The 27261-nt window shown below is 39.4% G+C and overlaps 1 protein-coding gene across 1 annotated transcript in view; it reads right to left on the reverse strand.

Moving 5' to 3' along the window:
- Nucleotides 1-16880, reverse strand: part of itga1 (integrin, alpha 1) — a 49988-nt gene extending 33108 nt beyond the window's left edge. The window contains exon 1 of the mRNA XM_077623444.1: nucleotides 16690-16880. Coding sequence (XP_077479570.1) covers nucleotides 16690-16735 — 46 coding nt within the window. The 5' untranslated portion in view covers nucleotides 16736-16880. The remainder of the gene's footprint in view (nucleotides 1-16689) is intronic.
- Between the last annotated feature and the right edge of the window lie 10381 nt (nucleotides 16881-27261).

The raw sequence follows: 27261 nt of genomic DNA on the forward strand, positions 1-27261 counted from the left end.
TATAAGTTGCACAAATTCTGGCTGGGCCGACTAACACTTAATTGTGATTCATTTGAACTTAATTTGTCTATTATTGTTTTTCACTATGATCATTGACACCCTTTTATTTTGTTTAAGTCTATAGTTATGTGAAAAACTGTTAACTATTTAGCTTGTTTAGCCTATCTGTTTTACCAGTGTTGCATTAACATATGTTTGTTCTTGGTTTCTAATAATATAAAAATGTACTCTTCCAAAAAAATCTGACATTTACTCTCGTGCAACTGTATTTTTTCCTCTTCATTGTGTATTCTTTGGCTGGTGAGACTTAAACTAACGTCTGAAAAATACGGTATACCTGAATATGTCAACAGTCAGTCTTTCCTCTTCCAGTCCAATTAGAAGGCCTACATGATAATCACTTTTATAAGATAGTTCTAATCTAATGGCTGTCTTCAGGACTACAAAACTGTCCTATTAAATAGAAACCACTTTCCCCTAATTTGTTGGTATTTTTGGCCTTTTGTGTGTAAGCAAAAATCCAGCCAGCTGTGCCAAAGCATAAAATATTGGCAGTCAATTTACATTAACAAGGAGACAACTTTTTCTGCTTATCCTGAGCCTAAACAAGGCAGAGCAGATGAATTGCGATGTTTTTCATGAGCTTATCAAGAGAGGAAACAAACTGAAAGATGGAATTGAAGTGGGAAAAAACCTGCAAAAACAAAAGCCAGAAGGCTGCCTGTTTTCAGTCTAAAGTCAATGTGGGCCGCATTGATGCTGGCACTGCGTCAACTCGCAAAAACATGCCATAAAACAATGCCCTCTCACAATGACTCAGGTATGCTTAGAAGGACAAAAGCTTAAAATACCTGGAGGTAAAAGACAAATCGTGCATGGCTTGTTTTGGCACCTGTAAGATGTTGAAAATTTTGCTCATCTGTAATACTGCCTTTTGCATTTTTTTTGCCCTCATTTTTTTCACATTTTACTATGTTTTAGCTGGATCCAAATGAAACGCAATTACCATGGAGACCAAGCTTAACATCCTTAAAAGAACGAAGAAAGAGGAAACACTGAAGAACATCGGTAAAGACGCAAGTTAAACTGTCACGCGAAAATGCCTCCCTCGTTACCAAAAGCAAGTTTGTGTTGACACAGACCTTACGTCGCCAAACGTCAAAGTCCGTGAAGCTTCATGTAACGTAAAAATATGGGTTGCGTGCATGCTTCAGATTGCAATCTTAATATTTGGAAATTTGCGTTTTCTCGACCATTTCTAAACTCACTGCATGCCTGACTGGAGGGAAAGATGGAGGATTGGAGATGGTTTTTAGATCTTTGAAGAATGAATTTGTAAAATTGTCAGTATTAAACACAAAACATCAAACATAAAAATAAATACATTGGACTTTGAAGGCAAACTTGCTGTCTGTGGTGCATGTTTCTTCTCCAACATATGCTATCATGAAAAATTGTAAGCCAAGACCCGATTTGACTTTCTTGGCACGTCCAAGCAGGGCATCCTGCAGCCATTATGAACATATGAGGCCCAAATATTTCCAGATTTCCTCTTAGCCTTTTATCCTGATCCTTATTTTGTCTCCTGCTGCACCCAATTGCCCATCCGCACTTCATTAATTCATTTTTAGGGTGCGTTTTAATGTAGCACATTCTTCTCATATTGTTTCCGCTACAGCATCCGCACCTCACACTAAACTTGGGAGACCGTTCGTATTTGTGTTGGCATGCGTCCACAGTGATGTTTGTCCACATACACCCACGTGGCTGCATTCTAACCAAGTTGCTACGATAAGAGTGGGAAAAGCAAGAGAAATTGTGTCAAATGAAAACAATATGACTTTTTCCATTGTAAGAATGAGAAGGTACCGACTCAACATGCATGATGGTTACGGTTGGTAATGAAATAAACCTAACGAGCGGGCAGATTTATGGGCCTTCATGAAAGCTGCCAAAATGTTCGAAATCCGTTTCTTATTAACACCATGTTAACAACATTGGTAGCAAATCAAAAGAATAGACATAACACCGTATTCTGAACCGCTATAGTGTGCAGCACATTAGTAAAATTTCAATAATAAATGATAGTTTGCAAAAGTACTCTCATTTTGATGTTATTTTATATTTTTACCTTGACATAACATTTGCAATGTTTGTTATCTTCAATTGACTGTTTATTTTTTATTTTTTTTTTAGCAAAAATGAAGTCATTATGATTAAAACTGAATTGTATGAGGGGAAATATTTGTAAATTTACCTGACAAACAACTGCTAAATCTTTCATATAAGAGGCATTATGTTGTAAGACTACAATGAAAGTGTGGAGATGTTTTGCGATTATTTTGAGAGAATAGAGTAAATCGCAAATTTGTGATTACTGGTTATAATATTGCAGTAAAAAGTAAATGTTACCAAAAGGGCAACATTAAAATTGTTCTGTATTTTAGTACCGTATTTTCACGACTATATGGTGCACCGCATTTAAAGGCGCAGTGTCAGTAACGAGTGCTATTTCGGTATTTGGCACACACACAAAATGCACCGCACCAAAACACGCAGCCAGGTAAGTGGAGTGAAATTGTGGATTAGTATTAATGTGGTAATAGAGCAATGTATAATCAGGTTAAAAAATATATGAAGAATGTATTTTTGTGAGGTACAGAGAGGAAGTTAACAACATCAACAAATATTGAATATAGTCATAGAATATATCACTCTCACAAGTGCAGAAAACTGTAGTATATTTGAAATGGTGATTTTAAAGAATAAACAAAAAAGTAAAATTAAGAATATCTTTTTTACAAATCAATTGTGCAGCACCAAAGTAAGGTATCAATTTTTAAGTAATGTGTTGTTTGAGCAATGTATTTTACATGAATGAATTGTCAAAAAACGTTGTCACGCGTGATGAATTGAGCAATCTTTGTGGTGATTTCCGGGACATTTCCTCTTTTTCTGCAAACTTTGTTTCAATAAGGTCAAAATAGAAACATCATAAAACATGGTGTACATATACAATTTTCCTGCTTTATACTGGATTATTTGTTATTTATTATCTTAACTCAGTAAATGTGACACATAGAAAATGATCATAATAACCATGTTCAAATAAAGAATTTGACCAATCAACCTATCTCTCAACTTTATTTAATAATACTGATATAATTTAGGATTCTTGTACGTTAACACATTTTCTTGAACTTATTTTTTTTCTTCTCTTAAAATTATGACAAAGCATTTGGATTTAAGCCGCAATATCTACAGTACACAAGAGAAGCTACATTTTGTGAGAACAATTAACTATTTTGTTAGCCCCTCATCATTGACCCATCAACCCCCTTTAAGGACCATCATCCATCTCCCTGCACCTTCCTCCCATTAATCTCTGTCCATTCATGCTTTTTTGGAGATACATTCCACCATGTGCAACTTCCAGATGTATTCTCTCCACGGGAGGACAAAACATGGGACCAGCCAAAGCCCACGCATGACATCATCAGTAATGGACCCCCATCCCAGAACGGCCTATCCTCTGAGAAAACCCCCATTTTACAACAAAAGCGGCTAAATATGCTGATGGCTGGCAATTTGAACGTACACAGAGGAATTGGAATGATTGGGGGATGAAAGGGCGGGGCTTCAAACGAAAAATATACAAACACCAGAGGGTCATACAATGACCTTTGTGCCAGAATTAATAAGGAACATGCATGACGACTTGCAGCAAGTGGAGTGGCTAAACTCACACTTCTGACAACACTGCCAGTGTGTTTGGGGGGGCATCAAAGTCGCCTAATGACTACACACAACAGACGCAATAATCATATCCTATGGAAAATAGCAGGATTTGCATCACATCCACCCTATGTTTTAAGCAATACACAATCGTTAAAAATCTCCAAAGGACACATTGTTTAAGTTATTGAAGATATGTCATTTACAACTTTAGGCAAGGACTTGCAATACATTTGGTCACAGAAATGGATCCAGATGGTCCTTCAAATTAGGAAATCATGTCAATGGCATTTTTTTCATTCATTCATTCATTTTCTGTACTGCTTATCCTCACAAGGGTAAGTGCTGAAGCCTATCCCGGCCAATTGTGGGCACCACTTGGGGGACATCACCTGAATTGGTTGTCAGCCAATGGCAGGGCACAATGATGTGAACAACCAATCACTTTAGGGACACTTTAGAACAAGGGTGTAAGACTCGGGTTGGTTCTCGGTCCGCTTTAACGTCACTTGATTTCACGCGGGCCGGACCATTTTAGATATAATATTTAGATTTTTTTATAAATGGATTAAAAGAACTGGATCAAAAGTCCTGAATATTCAATTTTTTATAGATCTAAAACAATGTTTATTTCAGCTTTTATTTGTTAGTAAGAGAAAATCATTTATTTAATCATTTGTTTTTCATTGCGAAAGGAAACCAAATTATTCTTTAATTATGTGGCATATTAAAGTGGAAAACAGAAAATATTTTTATATATTTTTAGATTTTACAAAATGAATTTTGAACTAAAAACACAAAGAAAAAAATGGATTAAAAAAATTCAATTATTGATTTAAAAGGGGGAAAATCAGGAAATTTAATATACATCTATATCTATCATTTTAATTTGATCCTAAAACAGAAAGTCGCCACTGATGATTTACTTTTCCGGTCCACACAAAATGATGGGGCGGGCCCGATTTGGCCCTCAGGCTGCCACTTTGACACCTGTGCTTTAGAATGTTCAACCAGCCTAGCATGGATGTTTTAGGATGTGGGAGGAAACCCGTGCGGACACGGGGGAAAAAAACATGCAGGCTTCACACTGGAAGGTCGGAAACCATCGGTTTCACAATCTCAGAACTGTGAAGTGAGCAAATGTTATTTAGCAAAAGTGAAGAACCAGTGTTTTAAGAATAAAGTCATTTTAGGGAGAAAAGTTGCAACCCCTTCGTAAACTAATTCCCATAGAATTTGGGGAGAAACACTGTCGTTTCACAGCAAATAAAAGTGTAGGATTACATGAGATAAAAAGAACATGATCTTAGAGAAGAAAAAAAGAATTGACAGCCACAGATGTGTGATTTGTTTGAATTGAGAATAATGACAGCAGATTAACGTTCATTTGCTGCCATTCCTTCCCATTCTAATGGATCTGACATCTACTGGTGATAAGCAAATTTCAATTTGCAGCAGAAGGAATTGAATGGCTTGTTTCTGTTTTTGAGTTGTATTGTTAACGTTGATTTCCTGACTTGTGTATTGAAAATTGCTTTATCCACATATTATAAAATAATTGTCATTGTGAGTCACGTATGAATCAGGTATCACAAACCGCATCGTAAGGTACCCAGAGGTTAGTAATACTAAAACATCCAGGTAGACGAGGATGTATCGAGAAATGTTTTGCAAATTCACTTTAAAGGCCGTTGTAATGTTGTTGCTAAACAGCGCTACCTACAGAAGCACCAATCCTATTGGGTGACCGGACGTTTGGTCGAAAGACGTTTGGTCCCTGGACGTTTGGTACCCGGACATTTGGTCGGGCGGACGTTTGGTAGAACGGACGTTTGGTAGAACAGACGTTTGGTAGAACGGACGTTTGGTCGCTGGGTTCAGTCGCTGTCAAATTATGACAGAGAGTTTACTGTTGATATTTTGATATAAAATATTTAGATATTAAACACACTCTCTCTCTCATGATTATAATTTTAAGAGCTGGTTTCAACAGTAACAACCCGGCGACCAAACGTCCGTTCTACCAAACGTCCAGTCGACCAAACGTCTGGTCGACCAAACGTCCGGTCGACCAAACGTCCGGTCGACCAAACGTCCGGTCGACCAAACGTCCGGGGACCAAACGTATTTCGACGAAACGTCTGAGTACCTCATATTGTATTGCATTATAAAATTTCATATGAGAGTCTATGATCTTGGACTATTCTCCTGCGCTGGTAAAGTACTCTGTTGCTAACCAAAACATCAAATAGTTTCTCACCAAGGCACAAATGCAGTATTTTAGAAGAATTATAATAGTTTTTTAGGCATGAAAGATGATTTACAGCAATGTTAGGTGGTCACGGCAACGTTGGCAACAGTGTTTATGGGCCTACATGACTCAAATCTTCCGCCCAGTTTGCCTCAATTCTTGACGTTTCTCTGAATTACTTCTGCACTAAATTAAAAGTGAGGAAAAGGCGTGTTCCCACCGTAACTATTTAATGGCCTCCCACTATGCCACACTTTACGAGCCCCCCAACACCCACTCTATAAAGCCACGTGTGTTGAAGCATGTCTCACAAGGCAGTGAATCTGTTTTTGGTCTGTATGTATACGTATGTTTTGTGAATGACTCGTGAACAGTTAGGATATTCTCCCTAATTAGTGTAAATGTAGATTTATGTTGACATCTGCCGTTGCATTGTTTCCTATGGAATTCATACTATAAATCGCCATAATCTGTCTGTCGGGTTGTCTTGCTTCATTCAGAAAAGACGAATGGCACGATTGCCAATCTTGGAGTTTGTTTGTCAGCCTCAAAATCACCCAAAATATGAAATGTATCTGACACCAACAATTGTTGCAGTCACTACTCACATACCTGTCAACTTATATGTTTTTACCGTATTTTATACGTATTTTGATCATATTTCTGCATCCTCACCCTCTTGCTACTGTGACAACGAAATTTCCCGAATACGGGATGAATAAAGTTATCCAATCCAATCCAATCCAACCCTATGTGAGTAAATATGTGTCGCGTTTTGTTTGTAAGGTTTATTATCACTTCATACAGGGAATTGAAATCATTAATAAGGGGAACAACTGGCCGAGGTTTACAGGCATGTACTTAAGACAAGCTGATCCCCATTATTAGAACGCTTGACCATCACTGGCGGCAGATGATCACGTGACATTGCTTGGCCAATCAGTGCTGCAAGGAATTTATATAGCTTGGAATTTTAAAAAATCATATTTTATTTTACACTAAAGTAGGGTTCGATGAATGTGCATATGAAACTGGTGAGGTTCAGTGAATGCGCATATGAAACTGGTGGGGTTCAGTGAATGCGCATATGAAACTGGTGGGGTTCAGTGAATGCGCATATGAAACTGATGGGGTTCAGTGAATGCGCATATGAAACTGATGGGGTTGGGCAGGGTTAAGGACCACTGCTATACAGTAATAGTTCATTTATTGGTTCAAAAAACTCCAAGACCTACTGCAATGGGTGAATAACAGGGATGTAGGAACATTGTTCTATTTAATATTATTTGTGCATCTCTCTGTAGTATAACTTCCCCATTTCATGTTTGTTTTATTGTTCCTAAACTTTCCATATTTATTTGGCCCAGCCAGGCCGCGATGTGGTGAATCTATGAAGTGATTAGCAATTCCCACAAGAAGAAATGATCTTGACTTCATCCGAGTTGACAAGGAAAATCAACGTCATCATGTATTTTGCATTTTGCTGGACAGTCAGTTTAACGAATTAATGGGCTGAAGTAAAATATTTGTGTGTAATCACCAGAGAAAAAAAATCCTATTTAACGTTAGAAGTTTTTAAAGCATCTCTCTCCACTATGTACTTAATTTATGTCAGTTCAAGGGTCCTGACATAAAAGTCTCAAGAACACATTGGAACATTCTGGGTTCAGCATGAGTCTCCTAGTGTGTGGCATGACCTTCCTGCGAAGGTTAAGACGGATGGAAGCTCTCACAACGTGACGTCGCACCTTCACGGTTGTTTTGCTTGTCCGAAGCTTGCTTTGAAGGATATCCCTTTCCCCACCAAAGTGTGCAAACGTTTGAGTTGTTGTTAAATGGATTAGTCCTGAAGGTTTAGTGTGAGTCTGTGTTTGCTTTTAGGCTCAGAGGTCTCTTACATGAAGATTAGGTTCTTCAAGCAAACACTTCAGCGAGATAATAACGGGGATCAATGGCGGCAAACTGTCAGTCAGTAGTCACTGATAGTGTAGCGAGACACTCGTGGGGGTTTAGGTAGTGACCGGTGAGAGTTTGAATGTCTCTGTCAATATGCTGTTGTGCCCTGCGATTGACAGTCCAATGGGTGTGTCTTTACTTTGCATCAAAGACAGCAGCTCTCTTTGACCTTGAACTAGACTGGAATTGAAATTTTATTGACTCATATAACCATACTCTGACCTTACTGTTCTCCGAAAGCTAAAACTATGATTTGACATTTTCTGAACCGCTTGTCCTCACAAGCGCCGCTGGGGGTGCTGGAGCCTATCCCAGCTAACTACGACCACCAGGAGGGAGAAATCCTGAATCAGAGGCCAGCCAATCACAGGGCACAAGGAGACGGACAACCATTCACGCTCACACTCATTCATAGGGGCAATTTAGAGTTCTCAACCAGCCTACTTGGCATGTTTTTGGAATGTGGGAGGAAACTGGAGTACCCGGAGAAAACCCAGGCAGGTACGGGCAGAATATTCAAACTCCACATAGTTAGGACTGACCTGGGATCGAACCCACGACCCCAGAACTGTTAGGCCGACGCGCTAAGCACTCAACCGCCAGGCCGCCACAAAAAATCCTTCCATTTTTACTGCATATTTGTCAACCAACAACTAGATACCTAGTGGGTGTACAACTGAACTTTAGAAAGTACAACTACATACTACAACTGTATGTGATCCACTTAAAATCACGAGTTCCTGCTGACAAGGACACACGGCAGCAGACTTCAAAGTGAACAAATGTGTACCTAACATGATAAAAATGCAGAAAAGTGATAATGCCTGGGTTCCAAAATTCATGTGAATGCAGTTTAGATTAATTAAATGAAATAATCAATGAGCGAAGGCTGTTTTTCTAATGTTTTCTTGTATGTTCACGCATCCAGTGGATGAATAAGGAGAAAAATATTCAGAAAATATACGACGTATACAAATACACACTACTCTACTACAAACTCAACTAAAACCAGTGAGAAGATGTAAATAAATTACGTTTTTACTGCAGATCAACATGTTGACTAAACCAGTGGTTAGTTTAGACATACTCTAGTAAACCATCATACATGTGAGAATAAATATGTAAAATTAAGGAATGATCGATTTTTAACATGTGGTTAAATATAGGAAAAGAACGAGACTTTAGTTCCAAAATAATATATATATATTCTTATTTTCCAAACAATGATAAAAAACAAACAGTCGGAACAGTATTGAACTCAAGTTGAATCAATTATTATAGTATATTTGTTGAAACTTTTGTGTGCATGGCTAAACGTTAATTTGTTTGATTAAACAGGATTTTAAATGTAAAAATGTCATATTTATAAGTGTAGAGTGTTTTCAATTTAGAGATTCTTTCCAGTAGTGGTACTCCAACCACATTTTGAAAATCTTTCTGAAAATGTAATCATAATAAGTTTTTAACCTAATTTCAAAGCATCGGCCTAAACCTAGACTTTTTCAACTGATTTAAAAAAAAAAGTATCATTTCTTCTAGAATGTGTCTCAGCTCAGGTTTGACACTTTTGCAAGCAAATCTGAGAGATGTTCATTTCAGCAAATTGCTTGCATACATGTATGCCGGATGTAGTTTTTTTTATTCTGACTCATGACTTCACACCCTGTTATCATGTCATGGCCAAATGCTGGCATAATTTTGAGCGACACAAATCATAACTAATGAAACTTTTAACACAACTATTAACTGTAGTTTCTCCCACGTGCTTTTCTGTCCCCCCCAAAAAAACTTGATGTCATTTAAGTTTGCATGCATTGTTCTAAAAAGCTTAAATAAATGGTCACTGTCAAGGTTTTGGAAACCTTTTACACACTACAGTGGAATTTCCAAGGTACATAGTCAAGCAACGTGGAGTTCAAACTAAATGTCTTGGTCAGCAAATCTCAAGAAACTGCAACACGTAAGAAAGGTGCAAGTGAAGACAATGATGACTAATAAAAGGAATAAAATACACTTTGCAATTTGACTTTTTGAATTAAGTGGATTTTAGAACAGGTCAACCTTGGTTAGGGTGTTCTTATTTCTTTTAAATTAATGATTTCCTTTTCATTTTGGTTTGTACGAACAATGGCGAGTGAGTGTTTGAGTGAGTTCTATCGTTGATTGTGAAAACATGAGATTAAAAAAACATGAGGACTGGTTTGTCCTTAATAGGCATTTTACTTCCAATACCCCTTTTTGTGGTTTCCAAACCTGGTGAGATCACAGAAAATATTTAAGATAGCAGGCAGTCACTTGTTTACTGGTTAAAGAGATATCCAGGAAGACTACCAACACATTCATCTCTCTGTCTATACGATTCCTGGATGTGTTCTTGCAACAAATGCCTGTTAGATACATTTTGCAAAAACTGAAGTGAAACCACAAACACCAAGTTTTAGTTCCTCCGTAATGTGGCTGCGGCTAAGGTTTGGTTAACATTTCACTTTTGCACCCGATTTGCTCGTTCTTTTACACTAAAAGAAATAAGGCTCTACACCCTTGATTTACACGCTTTATTCTTTATATTCTACAACAATCAGTGGGCTAACTGCAGCCCACTACACAGTTTTTATTGTCCCGAACTTCGGAAAATATTGTTGAATATGGGTAGCGCGTCGGCCTCACAGCTCTGGGGTCCTGGGTTCAAATCCAGGTCACTTACATCTGTGTGGAGTTTGCATGTTCTCCTTCGTGGGTTTTCTCTGGGTACTCCAGTTTCCTCCCACATTCCAAGAACATGCATGGTAGGCTGATTGGACACTCTAAATTGCCCCTAGGTATGAGTGTGAGAGCGAATGTTTGTCTGTCTCCTTGTGCCCTGCGATTGGCTGGCCACCAGTTCAGGGTGTCCCCTGCCACTGGCCCGGAGTCAGCTGGGATAGGCTCCAGCACCCCCCACGACCCTAATGAGGATAAAGCAATTCAACAAATGAGAGGAGATGAGATGAGATGGCCTGCACAAGAGGTTTGAATTTAGTTTACATTCTGTTGCAATTCTCAGCGTTAACATTAGTTGGAGCTAGTCGTTTAAATGTTGTCTCGCCAGTAGCGTATGGGTCAAAACCATACAACATGTTCAAATAAATGGAGGAAACTGTAGAATTTCCGTATTTTGGTATACATGATAAGCTTTATAAAACTATAGAAAAATGAATCCAACACAATAAATTTGGTTATGATTTTCTTTGCTGTTGCTGGAAATGTTCTCTTTGTTCAGCAACCTTTGTTGAGACTAACATCAAATCCATTTTAATTGTGAAGTATACAATGGGTGATAACATCTCACTGCTATTGGCAGGAATAGACGTCCAATTCAATTTGACTGATCATTCAATCGTTGTAAGCCCTCCCAGTCAAAATGGATTGGACCTCTATTGTCGTCAAAGGTAGCCAACGAGTTAATACTTAAATTCCCATTCTCTGTTTACCAAATGGAAGTAAAACAATTTCAAGTTGGCACTTGCATTTTTTTATCTTTTCGAAAGTGGCCTTCGGAGAAAAACATTTTTGGACATCATGGTCTAAATTTGATTTGGTCAAAATATTGACTAATTATTAGGAGGCAACGTTGGTGCGCACAAACATCAATAGATTTTAACTTGTGAATTATTAAAGGCATTTGCACAATCCGAAAAAACGCAGAAGAGGTGAGATGATTTTAGAGTGCATTCTGCAAAAACCTGCACTAAGCGACATCGACAAGGCTGAAGGGTTTTTCAGAACTAAGTGGGTTACTCACAAAGTATAATTGATGCATTGTCACCAATACAGGTGTTAATTTCTTATGTGTTTGGATCAAAATGGTGATAGGTTTAGCAAGAGAAAGAATAACTAGTAGTTCAGATTTGCTGTGTATTCCAGATGTAAGCATAAGGTCTCTGAAAAGGCTGGATTTCCCAAGATAGTTATAATAATAAAGGCAAGAGGTGAAAGCAATGTATTGAAATGAACCTCAAGTGTCTTCCCTATACTCAAATGTACCGTGTAGCATTCATGGTGTCAAATTCCTGCTAAAATGTGAAATACCTCGTGTTTGCGCACGAGAATGTTTGATGCATGCGAAAGCATGTTTTTGGTATAAATTCACAATCATTTTGCGCTTGCTAGACCTTTATAACACTTGTACCACACGGTTTATTGCTGCTTGTGACATAGCATTCACTCGCTTGCGTTTGGGGTATTTCGTATTACAAGTCTCAACCAGACCCGCCTGATGGTGTAGTAGTGCCTGACATTTTATTTTGATATATTTAATAAAGGGACAATATTGGTGCGGGCAGGCGTGGGCCCTACGGCTGACTGGCGGCCAGTTCAGGGTGTAGTCTGCCTTTTACCCAAAGTCAGCTGGGCTATGCTCCAGCAAACCCCCCGTAACCCTTACGAGAATACATGGTACCAGAGAAGAAAAGTCTAAACCAAGGGTGTCAGACTCGGGCCGCTTTAACGTCAACTTGATTTTACGTGGGCCGGACCATTTTAGATATAATATTTAGATTTTTTTTTATAAATGGATAAAAAGAACTGGATTAAAAGCCCTGAATATTCATTTTTTATAGATCTAAAACAATGTTTATTTTAGCTTTTTTATATATATTTTTTTAGATTTTACAAAATGATTTTTGAACTAAAAACATAGAAAAAATTGATTAAAAAATGACAATTATTGATTTAAAAGGGGGAAAATCAGGAAATTTAATCTACATCTATACTCCATTTTAATTTGATCCTAAAACAGAAAGTTGGCACTCTTGATTTACTTTCCCGGGCCACACAAAATGATGCGGCGGGCCAGATTTGGCCCCCGGGCCGCCACTTTGACACATGTGGTCTAAACCAATCAGCATTTGGACAAATTATGATTGCATAAGCCTGCATTTAGTTTGTTTATGCATTGTTCAGACTTGCAGAAAAATGTGATTTTTAGACAATCCGGATTTAATAGTCTTTAATAGACTTTAGTAGTTTGAACAGAAGAAAGCACAGGATTTTTGCAGGACAGAATGAAACCGCATATGAGAGGTGTATTCCCGTCCGATATGGCTAAGATGCTTCTCAGTGCGAACAGCTGTTGAACAACAACAGGTCCAAATGTGTTTTGTCTACTTGCTAAAAAACAATATGAAAAGTCAGTCCTCAAAATCAGATTTAAGGAATCAGATATGCCTGCTGTCTGAACACAGCCTTAGTTTTGCCATCAACATTATTCACAAATGTGGTCCTAATTTCACCATTCTGCAAATACCTTCAAAAACAGCAAAAATACACTTAGAAATTTTGCAAAACCAAAAAAGCATAATTGAAACCACGGTTGTTACAAGTGCCTTACAAGTCTTTACACTGGGTCTTAGCTCTTACATGAGCTGATTGAAGCCAGATGCCGCCCTCCCTTTATTCCCATCCAAACTGAAACCACCTGTAAAACCCCATCTCCGTTCAGAATTTGCGGAGATTAAATGCTTGCCACTACCAATCACCTCTGGCTGAGCGCGGTGTAGCTATCTGGTGTATCGCAGCATGGGATAACTTGTAGCTTCTAACACAGGTGAGGTCACAGCGGATCAGCTTTTAGTGCAAACCATCAGTTTTAAGTACATCCAGATCCACTGGTGAACAATCCATAGTAAAGGTGTGCAGACGGAATCGAGGTCATGGGGGGGTGGGCATGACACGGGGAAGTAATGATTTGCTTCATGAGCTTCTGCACACAACTCAACAGGCTTTCACATTATTCTAAGGGGCACCGCAAGTCAAAGTCATGTGCACAAGCGAGGCAAATTGGTGTAATAAGACAGATGTTTTGGTTTGGCTTGTACTATACTGTATATTTCACGGCCTACTTGGATAGAACTGAAGGAAATCCCCACCACTTGCATCACAGGTTGTATTTAACGCATCATGATTGACAGCGATAGACATCCAAACCAGTTGAATCTGGAGGAATGGCAGTGAATGATTGTGTTTCAATGCGTTTGACAGGCAGAAATGTCCAAACCAGTGGAACTGGGAAGGTCGGGCAGTGAATGTTTGGCTTGCAAACTCATACCGATGGACAGGTTAGAGTAAGGGTGTCAGACTCGGGTTGGTTCGCGAGCCGCTTTAACGTCAACTTGATTTCACGTGGGCTGGACCATTTTAGATATAATATTTAGATTTTTTTTATATATATGGATTAAAAGAACTGGATTAAAAGCCCTGAATATTCAGTTTTTATACATCTAAAACAATGTTTATTTTAGATTTTTTTTATATATATTTGTAGATTTTACAAAATGATTTTTGAACTAAAAACACAGAAAAAAATAGATTAAAAAATTACAATGATTGATTTAAAAGGGGGAAAATCAGGAAATTTAATATACATCTATACTCTTCATTTTCATTTGATCCTAAAACAGAAAGTCGGCACTCATGATTTACTTTCCCGGGCCACACAAAATGATGCGGCGGGCCAGATTTGGCCCCCCGGCCGCCACTTTGACACGTGGGTTAGAGCCAATAATCTATGATCCTTATAAAGTGTGATTTATGGATGGATGGATACGTTAAGATTCTCACATTACGTTCGTGTTGGTGGTTATTGTTTCCAACGGGGTTGAGCTGACTATGTGGGGGCTGCTGTCTTGGTTTTTGGTAAGTAAACTTCATTTTAACCTTAGCTCTCTCCAGAATATTCGCGTTTTCTTTCACTTTTAGGATCACCATGAAAGAGAATTCTATTTCTACATATTCCTCAAACTGATATTGTGTGCTCCTTTGTTTTGGTATCCTACTGATGCTTTGGCTTGATTGAATTGAACTGCTGAATTGCTTCTCACATCATATCTGTACATTTTGCTTGATTGATTAGAAGTTCTGAACTTTTTCTGTATCATACCTGTACATAATTGGATACAAATTTTTGCTGTGCTATGCATGTAACTGAAATTTCATTTCTCATCCAACCCATTTTTCAAAAGAGATTTTTTTATAGCACAACAACTCTCTTTTTGTTTTGTTTTTGTGAGATTGTGGGACCATAAAGAAACCCCCCACAAACAAGGTAGAGAACATGAAAACTCAAAAAGAGAACGTTGGAGTTGAGCTGCAAATCAAGAGCCAACATTTCTACTGGGAAAAGATGATATAGCTAATTTTACAATATGAATAATGTGTGCAGAGACAAACAGAAACAATGATATTGCTGATTTTACAATGGGGCGGCCCGGTGAAGCAAGTGTTAGCGCCAGTGTGGAGTTTGTATGTTCTCCCCGGGCCTGCGTGGGTTTCCTCCGGGTACTCCGGTTTCCTCCCACATTCCAAAAACATGCACGATAGGCTGATTGGACAATCTAAATTGCCCCTGGGTACGAGTGTGAGTGTGAATGGTTGTTTGTCTCCTTGTGCCCTGCGATTGGCTGGCCTCTAATTCAGGGTGTCGCCCGCCTCTGGCCCAAAGTCAGCTGGGATAGGCTCCAGCACCCCACACGACCCTAGTGGGCATAAAGCGGTTCAGAAAATGAGATGAGATTTTACAATATGAATAATGTGTGCAGAGACACCCGAGTGAGTCACACATCATGAAGGTCCACAAATGTTAGCAGAGCAACAGCAGAAACATGTTTTCTTTAGTCAAGTGTAAACACGACACTATACTAATGTAAGAAGTCCTACATTGTCATTTTTCGAGAGAAAAGTTGTAATATTACGAAATTAAATTCACAAAATTACAAGAATGAAGTCGCGAATTGTAAAATTGCAACTAAATTCGAAAAATAAGTGAAAAAAAATGTTAACTATGATATTAAAGTCATTTTTCTCCTTATTTTTCCATAATGTGCACCAGAATTTGTTTGATTTCATTGGCTTCAACCCCTGTCGACGTAAGGTCTGCGTCAACACAAATCTGCTTTGCCCGTAATGCAAGGAGATTGAAGTTATACTGGGAGGAAAAACATCAGAAAATTACTACAATAAAGAGTTTGTATTATTTATTTTAACGTTGCATGAACTGGGATTTGTTCAGGTTTCGCTGACTTTTTGGCAACATAAGGTCAGTGTGAAGAATAAGATATTAAAAACGTTTTGGGTGTTTATTTGAGCTCTTAAAACAAAAACAATAGATGATAAATGATAAATGAATGAATGGACATGATGAATGATGTCGGTCCCTTTAAGAAACCAGAACTAAACCCAATTTTAACACAACCCCCCATAATTTAAAATGTTCTGCCATGCTAGACACATCAAAACAGGTGTGATTTTAGTGAGGGGGGCAATTAATGCATGCTGGGTATTAAACATACAACAATGAAACAGATCCTCTGCTTTGTTGTGGTTAAAAAATGTCCCTAATCACACATTTAGCATCCAAAAAAGAACTCAGTGGGGCATTCATGTAAATCTGAAACATTTGGAGTGCTCCTTCAAAGAACATTTGCTATTCTGAGAGACCCATGCATGAAAATGATTGAAGATCTCAATTGTAGTCTCAATAAAAAAGAAAGCAGCTGTGTTTTACTTAATGAAAAACTTGTCCCAATATCCATTTGTATGGGAAACAAGATGAATTCCCTTGGGATAAATCCCACTATAAGACCTTAGAAAATGGGTGACAACGTGGATGCTGTTGGACGCCAATGATACGCGGTTTAATGACCTCAGCGCAGTTTGGGGAAAAGGACGCCTGGTAGCAATTATTTTATTAAGTGTTATTAAAATGAACTCACCAGCGAGCGCGGCTGTCGCGAGAGTGCAGCCTGAAGTCCCCGGCATCTCGGCTCTGTCAAAATAACGGACCGTTAATTATTATTCCTTCAAGTTGAGTGACAGGGGACGCAGAAAATGACTGAACACGCAAGTCTCCTCTAAAAAGTCCACAGCGTGACGAGCTCTAGTCCATCACGCGTCTGCTCGCGCTCTGAAGGACTGCGCCAGCGTGAGGAGGAAGAAGAGGAAGGCGGAGGAGGGAAGTTCATACGCGGGACCCTATTCGGTGGGCTTGGTCTGCCAGAGCATGGGAAATTCTTACTAGTGCCCGGAAGTGAACATTTACACTGCTGTTCTGTCTTAAGTGACAGCTGAACACATTCCACTTCAATAGCATTACATTAGCATGTGAATTGTATACAATAGAACCTCTATAAAGGGTTTTCCCTATTAAAAATAATATCTTCTTGCTTAATGCTTCTACATAGGAAATATTCAGGTTGTGAAAAGGCTGGATGGGATTTGGTTCCGAGATACGAAAAAATTTCCAAGTCGCGAAACATCAAACGAAATGGCAGTGGCCCCTTAGCTGGTAACTGGTCAAATAGTCCCAGGGGCTATTTAGCCGGTAACGTATTATTTAACATTGAGTGAATAGGGGATTTTCTAAACCATTCAACCAATCTCATTGAAATTTGATGTGTTATTGCCAATTGATAGATTTTATCATTAGGTGAATAGCAGTGGCGGTCCGTGCCTTTTCTCGTTGCGCCTTCAACGAATCAATCCAACCCTCAAAAACTATTTTATGGCTATAAAATCTCTACTGCAGCTACAGCTGCGACACATAAAAAATAATCAATAAATCAATGCACAAAAATGGGGTAAAATCCACTTCCTAGCAGCATTCAATGATTAAATACAAATACTGGAGCTTTTCAGACATTACAACCGGGCCAGGGGGGTGATTTTCCCAGTCTTATCAATGCTTGTTTAATGCAGCAGAGCCTGCAGAACTGATTGTGAAGGCCTTGAGGCAGATTTCTGACCCTGGCAACAAATAATGGCTGAAATGTGATTGGTTAAATGCTTCAATATGAAAACACATCTGGAAGCAGTGCAACCAGGGGAAAAGCAATGAAAGGAAGCTAACAGACAATTTGGAATTATTTAATAAGTATTGATGGACAAAATATAATATATGATTCAGATATTTCTTAGGCCAGCAGAGAAGGCCTTGAAGGCCCTGACGGCCCGCCACTGGTAAATAGGGATTTAATGACTATTATTTAGGCAGTGGCTCCGTAGCTGTAGTTTCTTACTATTTACCCCACGCAGAATTCTTACCGGCTAAATAGCCATATGGGGCCATATAGGCTATTTGACCGGTTACCGGCTAAATAGCCCCTGGGACGATTTGACCGGTTACCAGCTAAGGAGCCACTGCCAAACGAAATCAAACATCCCCGAACCGCAAATACATTTCCTGTTTTTTTCATTCAATCATTCATCTCATCTCATTTTCAATCACTTATCCTCACAAGGGTCGTGTGGGGTCTGGAGCTTAACCCAGCTGACTTTGGGCCTGAGACAGGGAACAAGAATCAGTGGCCAGCCGATCGCAGGGCACAAGGAGACAGAAAACCATTCACACGCATTCATACCTAGGGGCAATTTAGAGTGTCCAATCAGCCTACCATGCATGTTTTTGGAATGTGGGAGGAAACAATTTCTTTCTGCGTGTCCTTGCGATTGCTGAGAACCGGTTCATAATGCAATGTGATAAATTGAGTTCTCTTGATTCTTGATCTTTCTTGACGATTGTATAATTGTTAGACATTTTATCTTTGTTCTGCAAAGATTGTTTCACTGGTGTAAATATATATTAAAGTCCTCTGTGTCCATTTTTTGGAAAAAACCTCACAATTGTTGTTCGCAGCCCTTACTTAATACATAAAAATAAATAAATCCATGTTAAAAGCCGGCGCCTCGGCGGAAGAGTGGTTAACACGTCGGCCTCACAGTTCTGGGGTCGATGGTTCAATGCCAGGTTGTTACTCACTGTGTGGAGTTTGCTTGTTCTCCCCGGGCCTGCGTGGGTTTTCTCCGGGTACTCCGGTTTCCTCCCACATCCCTAAACATGCAGAATAGGCTGGTGAAACACTCTGAACTGCCCCTAGGTATGAGTATGAGCGTGAATGGTTGTCCGTTTCTTTGTGCCTCACGATTGGCTGGCCACCGATTGAGGGTGTCCCCTGCCCGACGCCCGTAGTAGGCTGGGATAGTCTCCAGCACCCCCGTGTCCCTTGTGAGGATAAGCGGCTCAGAAAATGAATGAAAATAAAAAAGAATGAACCTTATCTTTTTACCCGATTTCGAGCCTTTGAAAATGGCGTGAAGGGGCGCAATTTCTGATCACATGATCGGATTTCTTCAACATTATTTTGGCTTCTGCCTCCAGACGTACTTTGTACACAACTCGGTTGCATTTAAGTTGCATTTCCCTGTATTCTAATGCATCCTAACCTCTCCAGACAGGAAGAGTGGAGCATTAGAAGCGGACAAGATAATGACTCTTCATCTAATTTGAGTAAGCGCGTTCTTAGAATATCCAGAAAACAGGATCAGCGGTGTGCTGCTGTTATTGGTAGCTAACGAAGACAAAAAAATGCCTTTGAGAGGAGATTTGTTTTTATACAGCTTGACAGGGAATCTTTATATGCCCATTTCAGCCTTTGGAGGGACATCTATCTCCAGAGAACGCACCAGGAATTTGTAATGTACACAAAAGAATGACTCTGTTGTGATTACATCTATGACAGCCAAGCGATGACTTTCTATATAAGGTTTGGGGGATCGCAGAGACGGCTAAAAATGGTATGAATTGTGAATCAGCGAGGCCATTAATTCGAAAACGTCAACGGATGGAGTGCTACGTTGAGAGACGCGCTAGTAATGCACGCGATTAAAAAATGTAAATAAAAACGGTGACTTTGGCTTTTGATTTGTGACCATATTTTCGAGAATGATTTTTTTTGATCTTTTTCCTATTAATGTGGTTTCACTGTTTCAAATGTGTATGTTTTTTCTCATTCAGAGAGAATTAGTGTTTACAGTTAGTGTTTCTTTTTTGATTGAGCAAATAATTAATTTTGCTCTCAAACTCATGATGTTGCATGAAGATGGAAGTTTATCTAGTCACTTTGTGAAATTTTAATGAAAAAAACATGCTAGTTTTATCTCAGACTAGTGTTTGTGATTTTTTTTCGCATGATATAATTATCTTGAGTGAATGACTTTACACTTTCAATCAGATGTATTTTTATAATATTGCAACTTGTTTTTTTCTTGAAATAACTTAACTTTTTTAATGATCCAAAATGCCCCCTAATCCTGTTTATATTACACCATTTCTCATAACTTTGTGTCTTACAACATATCTTTATAACATTATTATTCATTTTTTTAATTCATTTATTACTTTTCTGTACATCTTATCCTCACAAGGGTCGCGGGGGGTGCTGGAGCATATCCAGGCTAACTCAGGCACCAGGCAGGGAACACCCTAAATCGGTGGCCAGCCAATCGCAGGGCACAAGGAGAAAAAGAACAACCAATCACGCTCACACTCATACCTAGGGGCAATGTTAAATCAGCCTACCTTGCATGTTTTTGTGATGTGGGAAGAAACCGGAGTTCTCCCCCAAAAAATACACGCAAAACTAGGGAGAACATGCTAACTCCACACAGTGAGGACCTCCATGGGATCGAACCCTTGACCCGAGAACGGAGCCTCACGTGATAATCACTCGCCTACCAAGTTGTCCCGACAAATAATATTTCTACTTATTTATATATAAATTATTTTTTTATGTTTCAATGTTATTTGTGTAACATACTTTCATGTCATATGTTATGTACCAAGCAATTCAGCAACATTCTTGGAAAAAAGGAAAAAAAATATCGACATTTGTCATTTTCACAGGCTGTTGACAGCTATATGTAAGAGAGCGTTAACACTAATACTACAAAACTCCTTGGCTGTTTTACAGACCACCAACATGGTAAGCGGATACGACTTTCTCATGGTCATGTGACTTAGTGATGCCACTGAGGGCTAACAAGCGAGTCCTGTATCGAAAAACCATGAAGGAAAGCAGATCCTTCCCCGTAGATGCTTTTAACACAGACATTACCCAGACCAAGATAAGCGCGAGGAACATTGCTTCACTTTCCTTTGATTCAAAATCATTCCACACCATTCCTGTCATACCTTTGTGTGGATTTTGCTCTTAGAAAAAGCTATGGAACTTTGAAGCCATATAAAAGGGTTATTAGCAAAAAAATAGATAATTTTTCAAGTCAGTAGTGTAGCACAGAATAAGATGGCAAACAAATCATATTTAAATATTTGGTTCTCATAGATAAATTGATATAAAAAAAGGTAGTCCAATATGAGGAATTGATGATTGTGACTATACTTTTACGCTCTCTTTGTTCTGTAAAGTTTGATTTACTTGTGGTAGTACAAAACTACTTTATATAACTGTGTTTTTTGCAATATATCTCTGGATTAAATTAATTTATATAAGAAATAATTGAAGGTGACTTGTCTTGGTTTTTTGATTTTCCCTTTGATCTGCAAAGATTGTTTCTCTAGTGTAAATAAAAATGGACATTATTGTACTGTATATGTATTTTTTGGATATAGCATATGATTATTTTGTATTTTCTGCCTATAAATACTTAAAAATAATTGAATACATTTTTAAAACCTGAAATGTTTTTCTCAATTATGATCCTCTGAAAATGACCAAACATCAAAAAGGCAGGAGCAGATCAGGGTAGCAAGGAATAGGGGGTGGGGTGGTGGTTGGGGGCTCCGGCGTTCCAAGGAAACTGCACAAAATACGATTTATGGGTTCAAAAAGTCATGATGACATCATTGGAGACATCACCACCACAAGAGATTCTAAGTTACTTCACCCACTGACACGTCACCCTCCAAGGAAAGAGGAAGTACCGTAATCTGCTTGGTACTTGAATTTAATTTTACTATCATAAAAATGTACTCATTAGAACACAGGCGTCTAACTAAAGGACCACGTATTGGTGCAAGTTTTCCTTAATGTGATCTCCTGCAAGTACGGGCGGCCCGGTGGGGCGAGTGGTTAGCGCGTCGGCCTCACAGCTCTGGGTTGAATTCCAGGTCCATCTGTGTGGAGTTCGCATGTTCTTCCCGTGTCTGTGTGGGTTTCCTCCGGGTACTCCGGTTTCCTCCCACATTCCAAAAACATGCATTATTAAGCTGATTGGACACTGTAAAATTGCCCCTAGGTATGGGTGTGAGTGTGCGTGGTTGTCCGTCTCCTTGTGCCCTGCGATTGGCTGGCCACCGATTCAGGGTGTCCCCTGCCTCTGGCCCGGAGACAGTTGGGATTGGTTCCAGCACCCCCTGCGACCCTAATCAGGATAAAGCGGTTCAGAAAATGAGATAAGATGGGATGGGATGAGATCTCTTGCAAGTAAAATAATTGCAGTCAAGTGCTCCTTGTTTCAGCAGAAAATTCATTGGTTAAACGGAGTGTGCCATACTGGCTGGAACAAAAAAACAGGCCCTTTGGGGAATTGGTTTCACACCCCTGCATTACAAGAATGCATTGGCCTTCTTAAATGCATCTTGAATGGAAACCGCTAGTGACAAATTGGGCGCAACAGGTGTCAAGGGATTAAAGAGGTAGAGGGCACAAACTGCCACAAATAGCAAAAATCTCTGAACCTAAAGAATATATAATTGCCTACAAATGTCACAGGTTGCCAGCAAAGCACTTAATTTGACAAAACAATTTCCTTCAAATGTTAAATATGCACAACCCCAGCATGTCTATAATGCATTTAGTAATTCTATTTAAACAGCGTTAGGGAAAGTGACTGTTTTTAGACTTATTATTTAAAACTTGGTGACATTGGTTAGCACGTCTGCCTCATAGTTATTCTACCCAACTCAAACATTATTTTTCATAGTTGGTATTTTTTCAGAACCAGTTCATGCAACAACCAATGCCAGCATTTTTTCCCCGTTTTTTTTAATAAATGGGATTTTCCACTCATTGAAAAAACAGTACACGATTCAACATTGGACAATATTTTTTTATTATTTGCTAAAATTTGGACCAAAATTTCGATGTCTTGACAACTTCAACACACGAGGCGAACCTTAAATCTGCTTCCTCGCCAAGCTCCAGACTCTTTGCGTACAGCCAGGCCGCATGTGGATATAAATTAGCCGTATGTCTTCAAAGCTCGACTCTAGTCCCCCAAGGGCCACTAACAACAACAATCCAAACACGTGGGCATGAATTAACGGGATCAATCGGCCATTTGTGGCTGACAGGACTAGTTTCACTCAACTTCTCTCTACGAAGGGGCAGCGTTTGGTCTTGACCCCTTTGACTCTGTCAACACTGAGTCAAGGCTTCAGTTACATACATCCTGGAATCTGACAAATAAGGCAACATCCTGCCCCTTCTGTAAAAAGCGGCGCATCATTTGTCTCTATCCGCTGTAGACGAGCTCAACTCCTTTTGTTTAACTGCGGATGTGAATCATAATCAGGCATTGTCAGCAAGTCGGCAAAACGCAGGGACAAGGTGCAGTGCTTAAACTTACAATTTTATGTTTTATAATTGCGCTGAAATGTCTCAAGCAAAAATTAGCTTTATTCTCAGGATCTCTCGGTGTGTCTGAAATAAACAATGTTTGCTTCTCGAATACTACGTACTGAAAGAAATCGCCTCGAACTAATGGAAATTAATCAAAAATATGCTAGGTTGTCAAGGAAAATCAATCGGGTAACAATGCGGCAATTGGCTGGGGATATGCGACATTCCCAGTCACGGGATGAGTCATGATATCCAATTTAACATCTGATTGAAAAGATTATGTGTGTGGTCATACTGGTGCGCCCAAGGTGGCGGAAATGAGCTCATGGATAGGGGTACTCGGACGTTTCGTCGAAAGACGTTTGGTCGACCGGACGTTTGGTCGACCGGACGTTTGGTCGACCGGACGTTTGGTCGACCGGACGTTTGGTCGACCGGACGTTTGGTCGACCGGACGTTTGGTCGACCGGACGTTTGGTCGACCGGACGTTTGGTCGACCGGACGTTTGGTCGACCGGACGTTTGGTCGACCGGACGTTTGGTCGACCGGACGTTTGGTCGACCGGACGTTTGGTCGACCGGACGTTTGGTCGACCGGACGTTTGGTCGAACGGACGTTTGGTCGACCGGACGTTTGGTCGAACGGACGTTTGGTAGAACGGACGTTTGGTCGCCGGGTTGTTACTGTTGAAACCAGCTCTCAAAATTATAATCATGAGAGAGGGAGAGAGAGGGAGTTTAATATCTAAATATCTAATATCAAAATATCAACAGTAAACTCTCTGTCATAATTTGACAGCGAGCGAACCCGGCGACCAAACGTCCGGTCGACCAAACGTCCGGTCGACCAAACGTCCGGTCGACCAAACGTCCGGTCGACCAAACGTCCGGTCGACCAAACGTCCGGTCGACCAAACGTCCGGTCGACCAAACGTCCGGTCGACCAAACGTCCGGTCGACCAAACGTCCGGTCGACCAAACGTCCGGTCGACCAAACGTCCGGTCGACCAAACGTCCGGTCGACCAAACGTCCGGTCGACCAAACGTCCGGTCGACCAAACGTCCGGTCGACCAAACGTCCGGTCGACCAAACGTCCGGTCGACCAAACGTCCGGTCACAATAGATAGGTTAACGCAGTAGTACCCAAAGTTCATGAAAATTCCCTTTTTAGGAATTATAATTTGGGTGAAACTATGACTGGGATTCCCATAAACGGCATTTTGCCTGGTTTGCCTGACTTTTTTCTTTTAAATATGAATTTTGTGAGTAATTTTACAAATTGAGCCAAATGTTCTATTTTCTTAGATATTTATATTACTTCTGAATTGCAATCTTTTTCATGAGGTAATTTACTACTCTATTGTTAGGACTTTTTTTTTGAAGAAAAAGGTTATTCAAAGTTTGGTAATTACTCATTTGAATTCGAACATAATGTCATATAAGGAAAAATATAGTCTTTTACAGTTTCCTGTGCATGGCTGAGTTTACAACTAATCATAAATAGGAGTGAATGAGCAATTAAGGAAGTGATTTCACACGGGACCACTCCCTTGTCCTCTTGTCGTTAAATTGCACTCTTCTGGTTATAACAATGGCTGCTACAATGTGAATCGACTGTTTGTGATCCACTAAAAGGAACTTTATAGGTGTTTTTCCCTTGAAAGCAATGCTGTCAAGCTCATCCTAAAGGGCAATCAATCCAAAAATTACGACTCAATCTGGCTTTGGCTTGTACTTTTAGATTTTCCAATAATTTCCCTTTATTTGTTTGCAATGTATATAATAGTTACATTTTAATTGACATTAAATGCTTGTAATGAGTATGGTTTCAATTTTATCAAACATACTATCTATACAAAAAAAGAAGAGTCATAATTATTTTAAAATTGCGCTTTTTTCAAATTTAAATACTGAAAATATCAATGATGTTTTGAGGCGGGGAAAAAAATCAGATTTGCTCAAGAAGAAGTAGTATTGCCTTGTCATTAAAGTACTCGCACTTACACATGCCAATTCTCTTAAAAGAGTACTTAAAGCACCACCCCTTCACATTTGGTATCATTGAAGACCTTTGAAGCAATAGAAGGCAAATAGTATAAATCACCATGTGAAAGATCGTTGCAAAATATAATTCAGTAAAAATATTGTTTAAACAAAAATACTAATGACATTGCTTATAAACGACTTCTTATGTGAGGAACCAACACCCTCGCCTAACATAAACGAGCTGTGACGAGTGTTCATTAAGTGATACATTGATCTTGGAAACTTCAAACGTGTGCAGCAATTATACGCCTCAATTTTGCACCCTTCTGTGGCAATGGGATGGGAACTGTGTCAACTGCCCACCCACCCAACTCAATACCGAGCAACCCCCTAACTTGGTGCAAGCAAATTTGAGTATTTTAAGAGCTCCAGCACACTGTCTCTCTCTTGCGCACATATTGTACAAAAGCAACGCTATACAAATAAAGTTGAATTGTACATATGTATGTGCAAAATACATCAACAAGCAAGAATAAATAAATATTTGATCATTTCTTTAGTATATATTGCACGATGAAAAAGTGTGCGCATCCCTGAACATAGATAACTGCTGAGCATTATCAGTGACCCAGAAAAAAAAGATAGATGGGTGATAGGCTCCTTGAAAAGTAGATCTTCAGCAACCAAAGTTTAAGCACTCCTGCTTTACAAGTATAAACATGAAAAAAAAATTCAACAGTGACCTTTATCCACATACACACAGACAGACACACACACATGCGTGCAATTTATACAAACAGACCTTATACTGTATCACCATGTATGGTCGAAGGCACGTGGGCGCAAACACAGTTGTCTCGGCGAACAACGCGTCACAATACATTCTTGGCATCTCAAGCCGCCATCAAGACCACAAGGGATCATATTCCTAACCATCTCACACCATGACATCTGGCGTAGGCAGAGGGGAGGGGGGTGATTTGGAAACAAGATGCTTTGTGTATGTAGCAAGGCATGAATGCAGTGGTTCCCCCTGAAAACTGACCTCTGAACCCTCAGAGCTCTTTTTATTGAGTCATTTTTTTTAGAGTATTAATAATCCGGCCTGATCTATAATGTGAGGATAAAGATCTGTTGCACTAAAGCAGGGGTCGGGAACCTTTTTGACGAAGAGAGCCATAAACAATTCATATTTTCTAATGTTATTCCTTGAGAGCCATACTCCGAATTTAAAAGTCAAAATACATGTAAATGTGTGTCTTTTAATTTAGTAATTTCACCACTTTTAAAGTGGAAAAAATGAATTATTTTGACAACATTCTTATGCAGTTGCTAATCAATGAGAGTATGCATTCTAGCAGAGTCTAATGCAAAAAAGAAGACTAAAGCAGCACTGGACGTAGTATCTCAGTTCTGTCACCAGCGGGTTCCATATTTTAGCTCACAAGTTAGCAAAGAGCCAGATGCACCCATCGAAAGAGCCACATGTGGCTCCCGAGCCATATGTTCCCTACCCCTGCACTAAAGAATTGTGTAATAAAAAGTGTTATTGCAGCCAAACATTTCAAGGGATATTTTAAACTTCTTCCTGAATTCAGGAATCATGTGGGCCTGAAGGACCTCATCATAATAAATAGAAAATCTCAAATCCAAGGTGTTGGTGGACCTTCACTTCAACCAGCCTACCCTGCATGTTTTTGGGCTGTGGTGGGAAACTGGAGTACCTGGAGAAAACCCACGCAAGCCTGAGGAGAACATCAAAACTCCACACAGGAATGTTGAAACCCACAGGGGATTGAACTCTCAATCTCAGAACTGCGAGGCTGACATGCTAACCACTTTCTAACGGGGGAACATTTGTTTTACATTAAAAAAAGGATAAATAAATATAATCCAATCTGATAAAGAACTATATTGGTTGTGTTTTTCTTGACTTTTTTGCA

This window comes from Stigmatopora argus, chromosome 16, assembly GCF_051989625.1.
Source record: "Stigmatopora argus isolate UIUO_Sarg chromosome 16, RoL_Sarg_1.0, whole genome shotgun sequence".
NCBI lineage: Eukaryota > Metazoa > Chordata > Actinopteri > Syngnathiformes > Syngnathidae > Stigmatopora > Stigmatopora argus.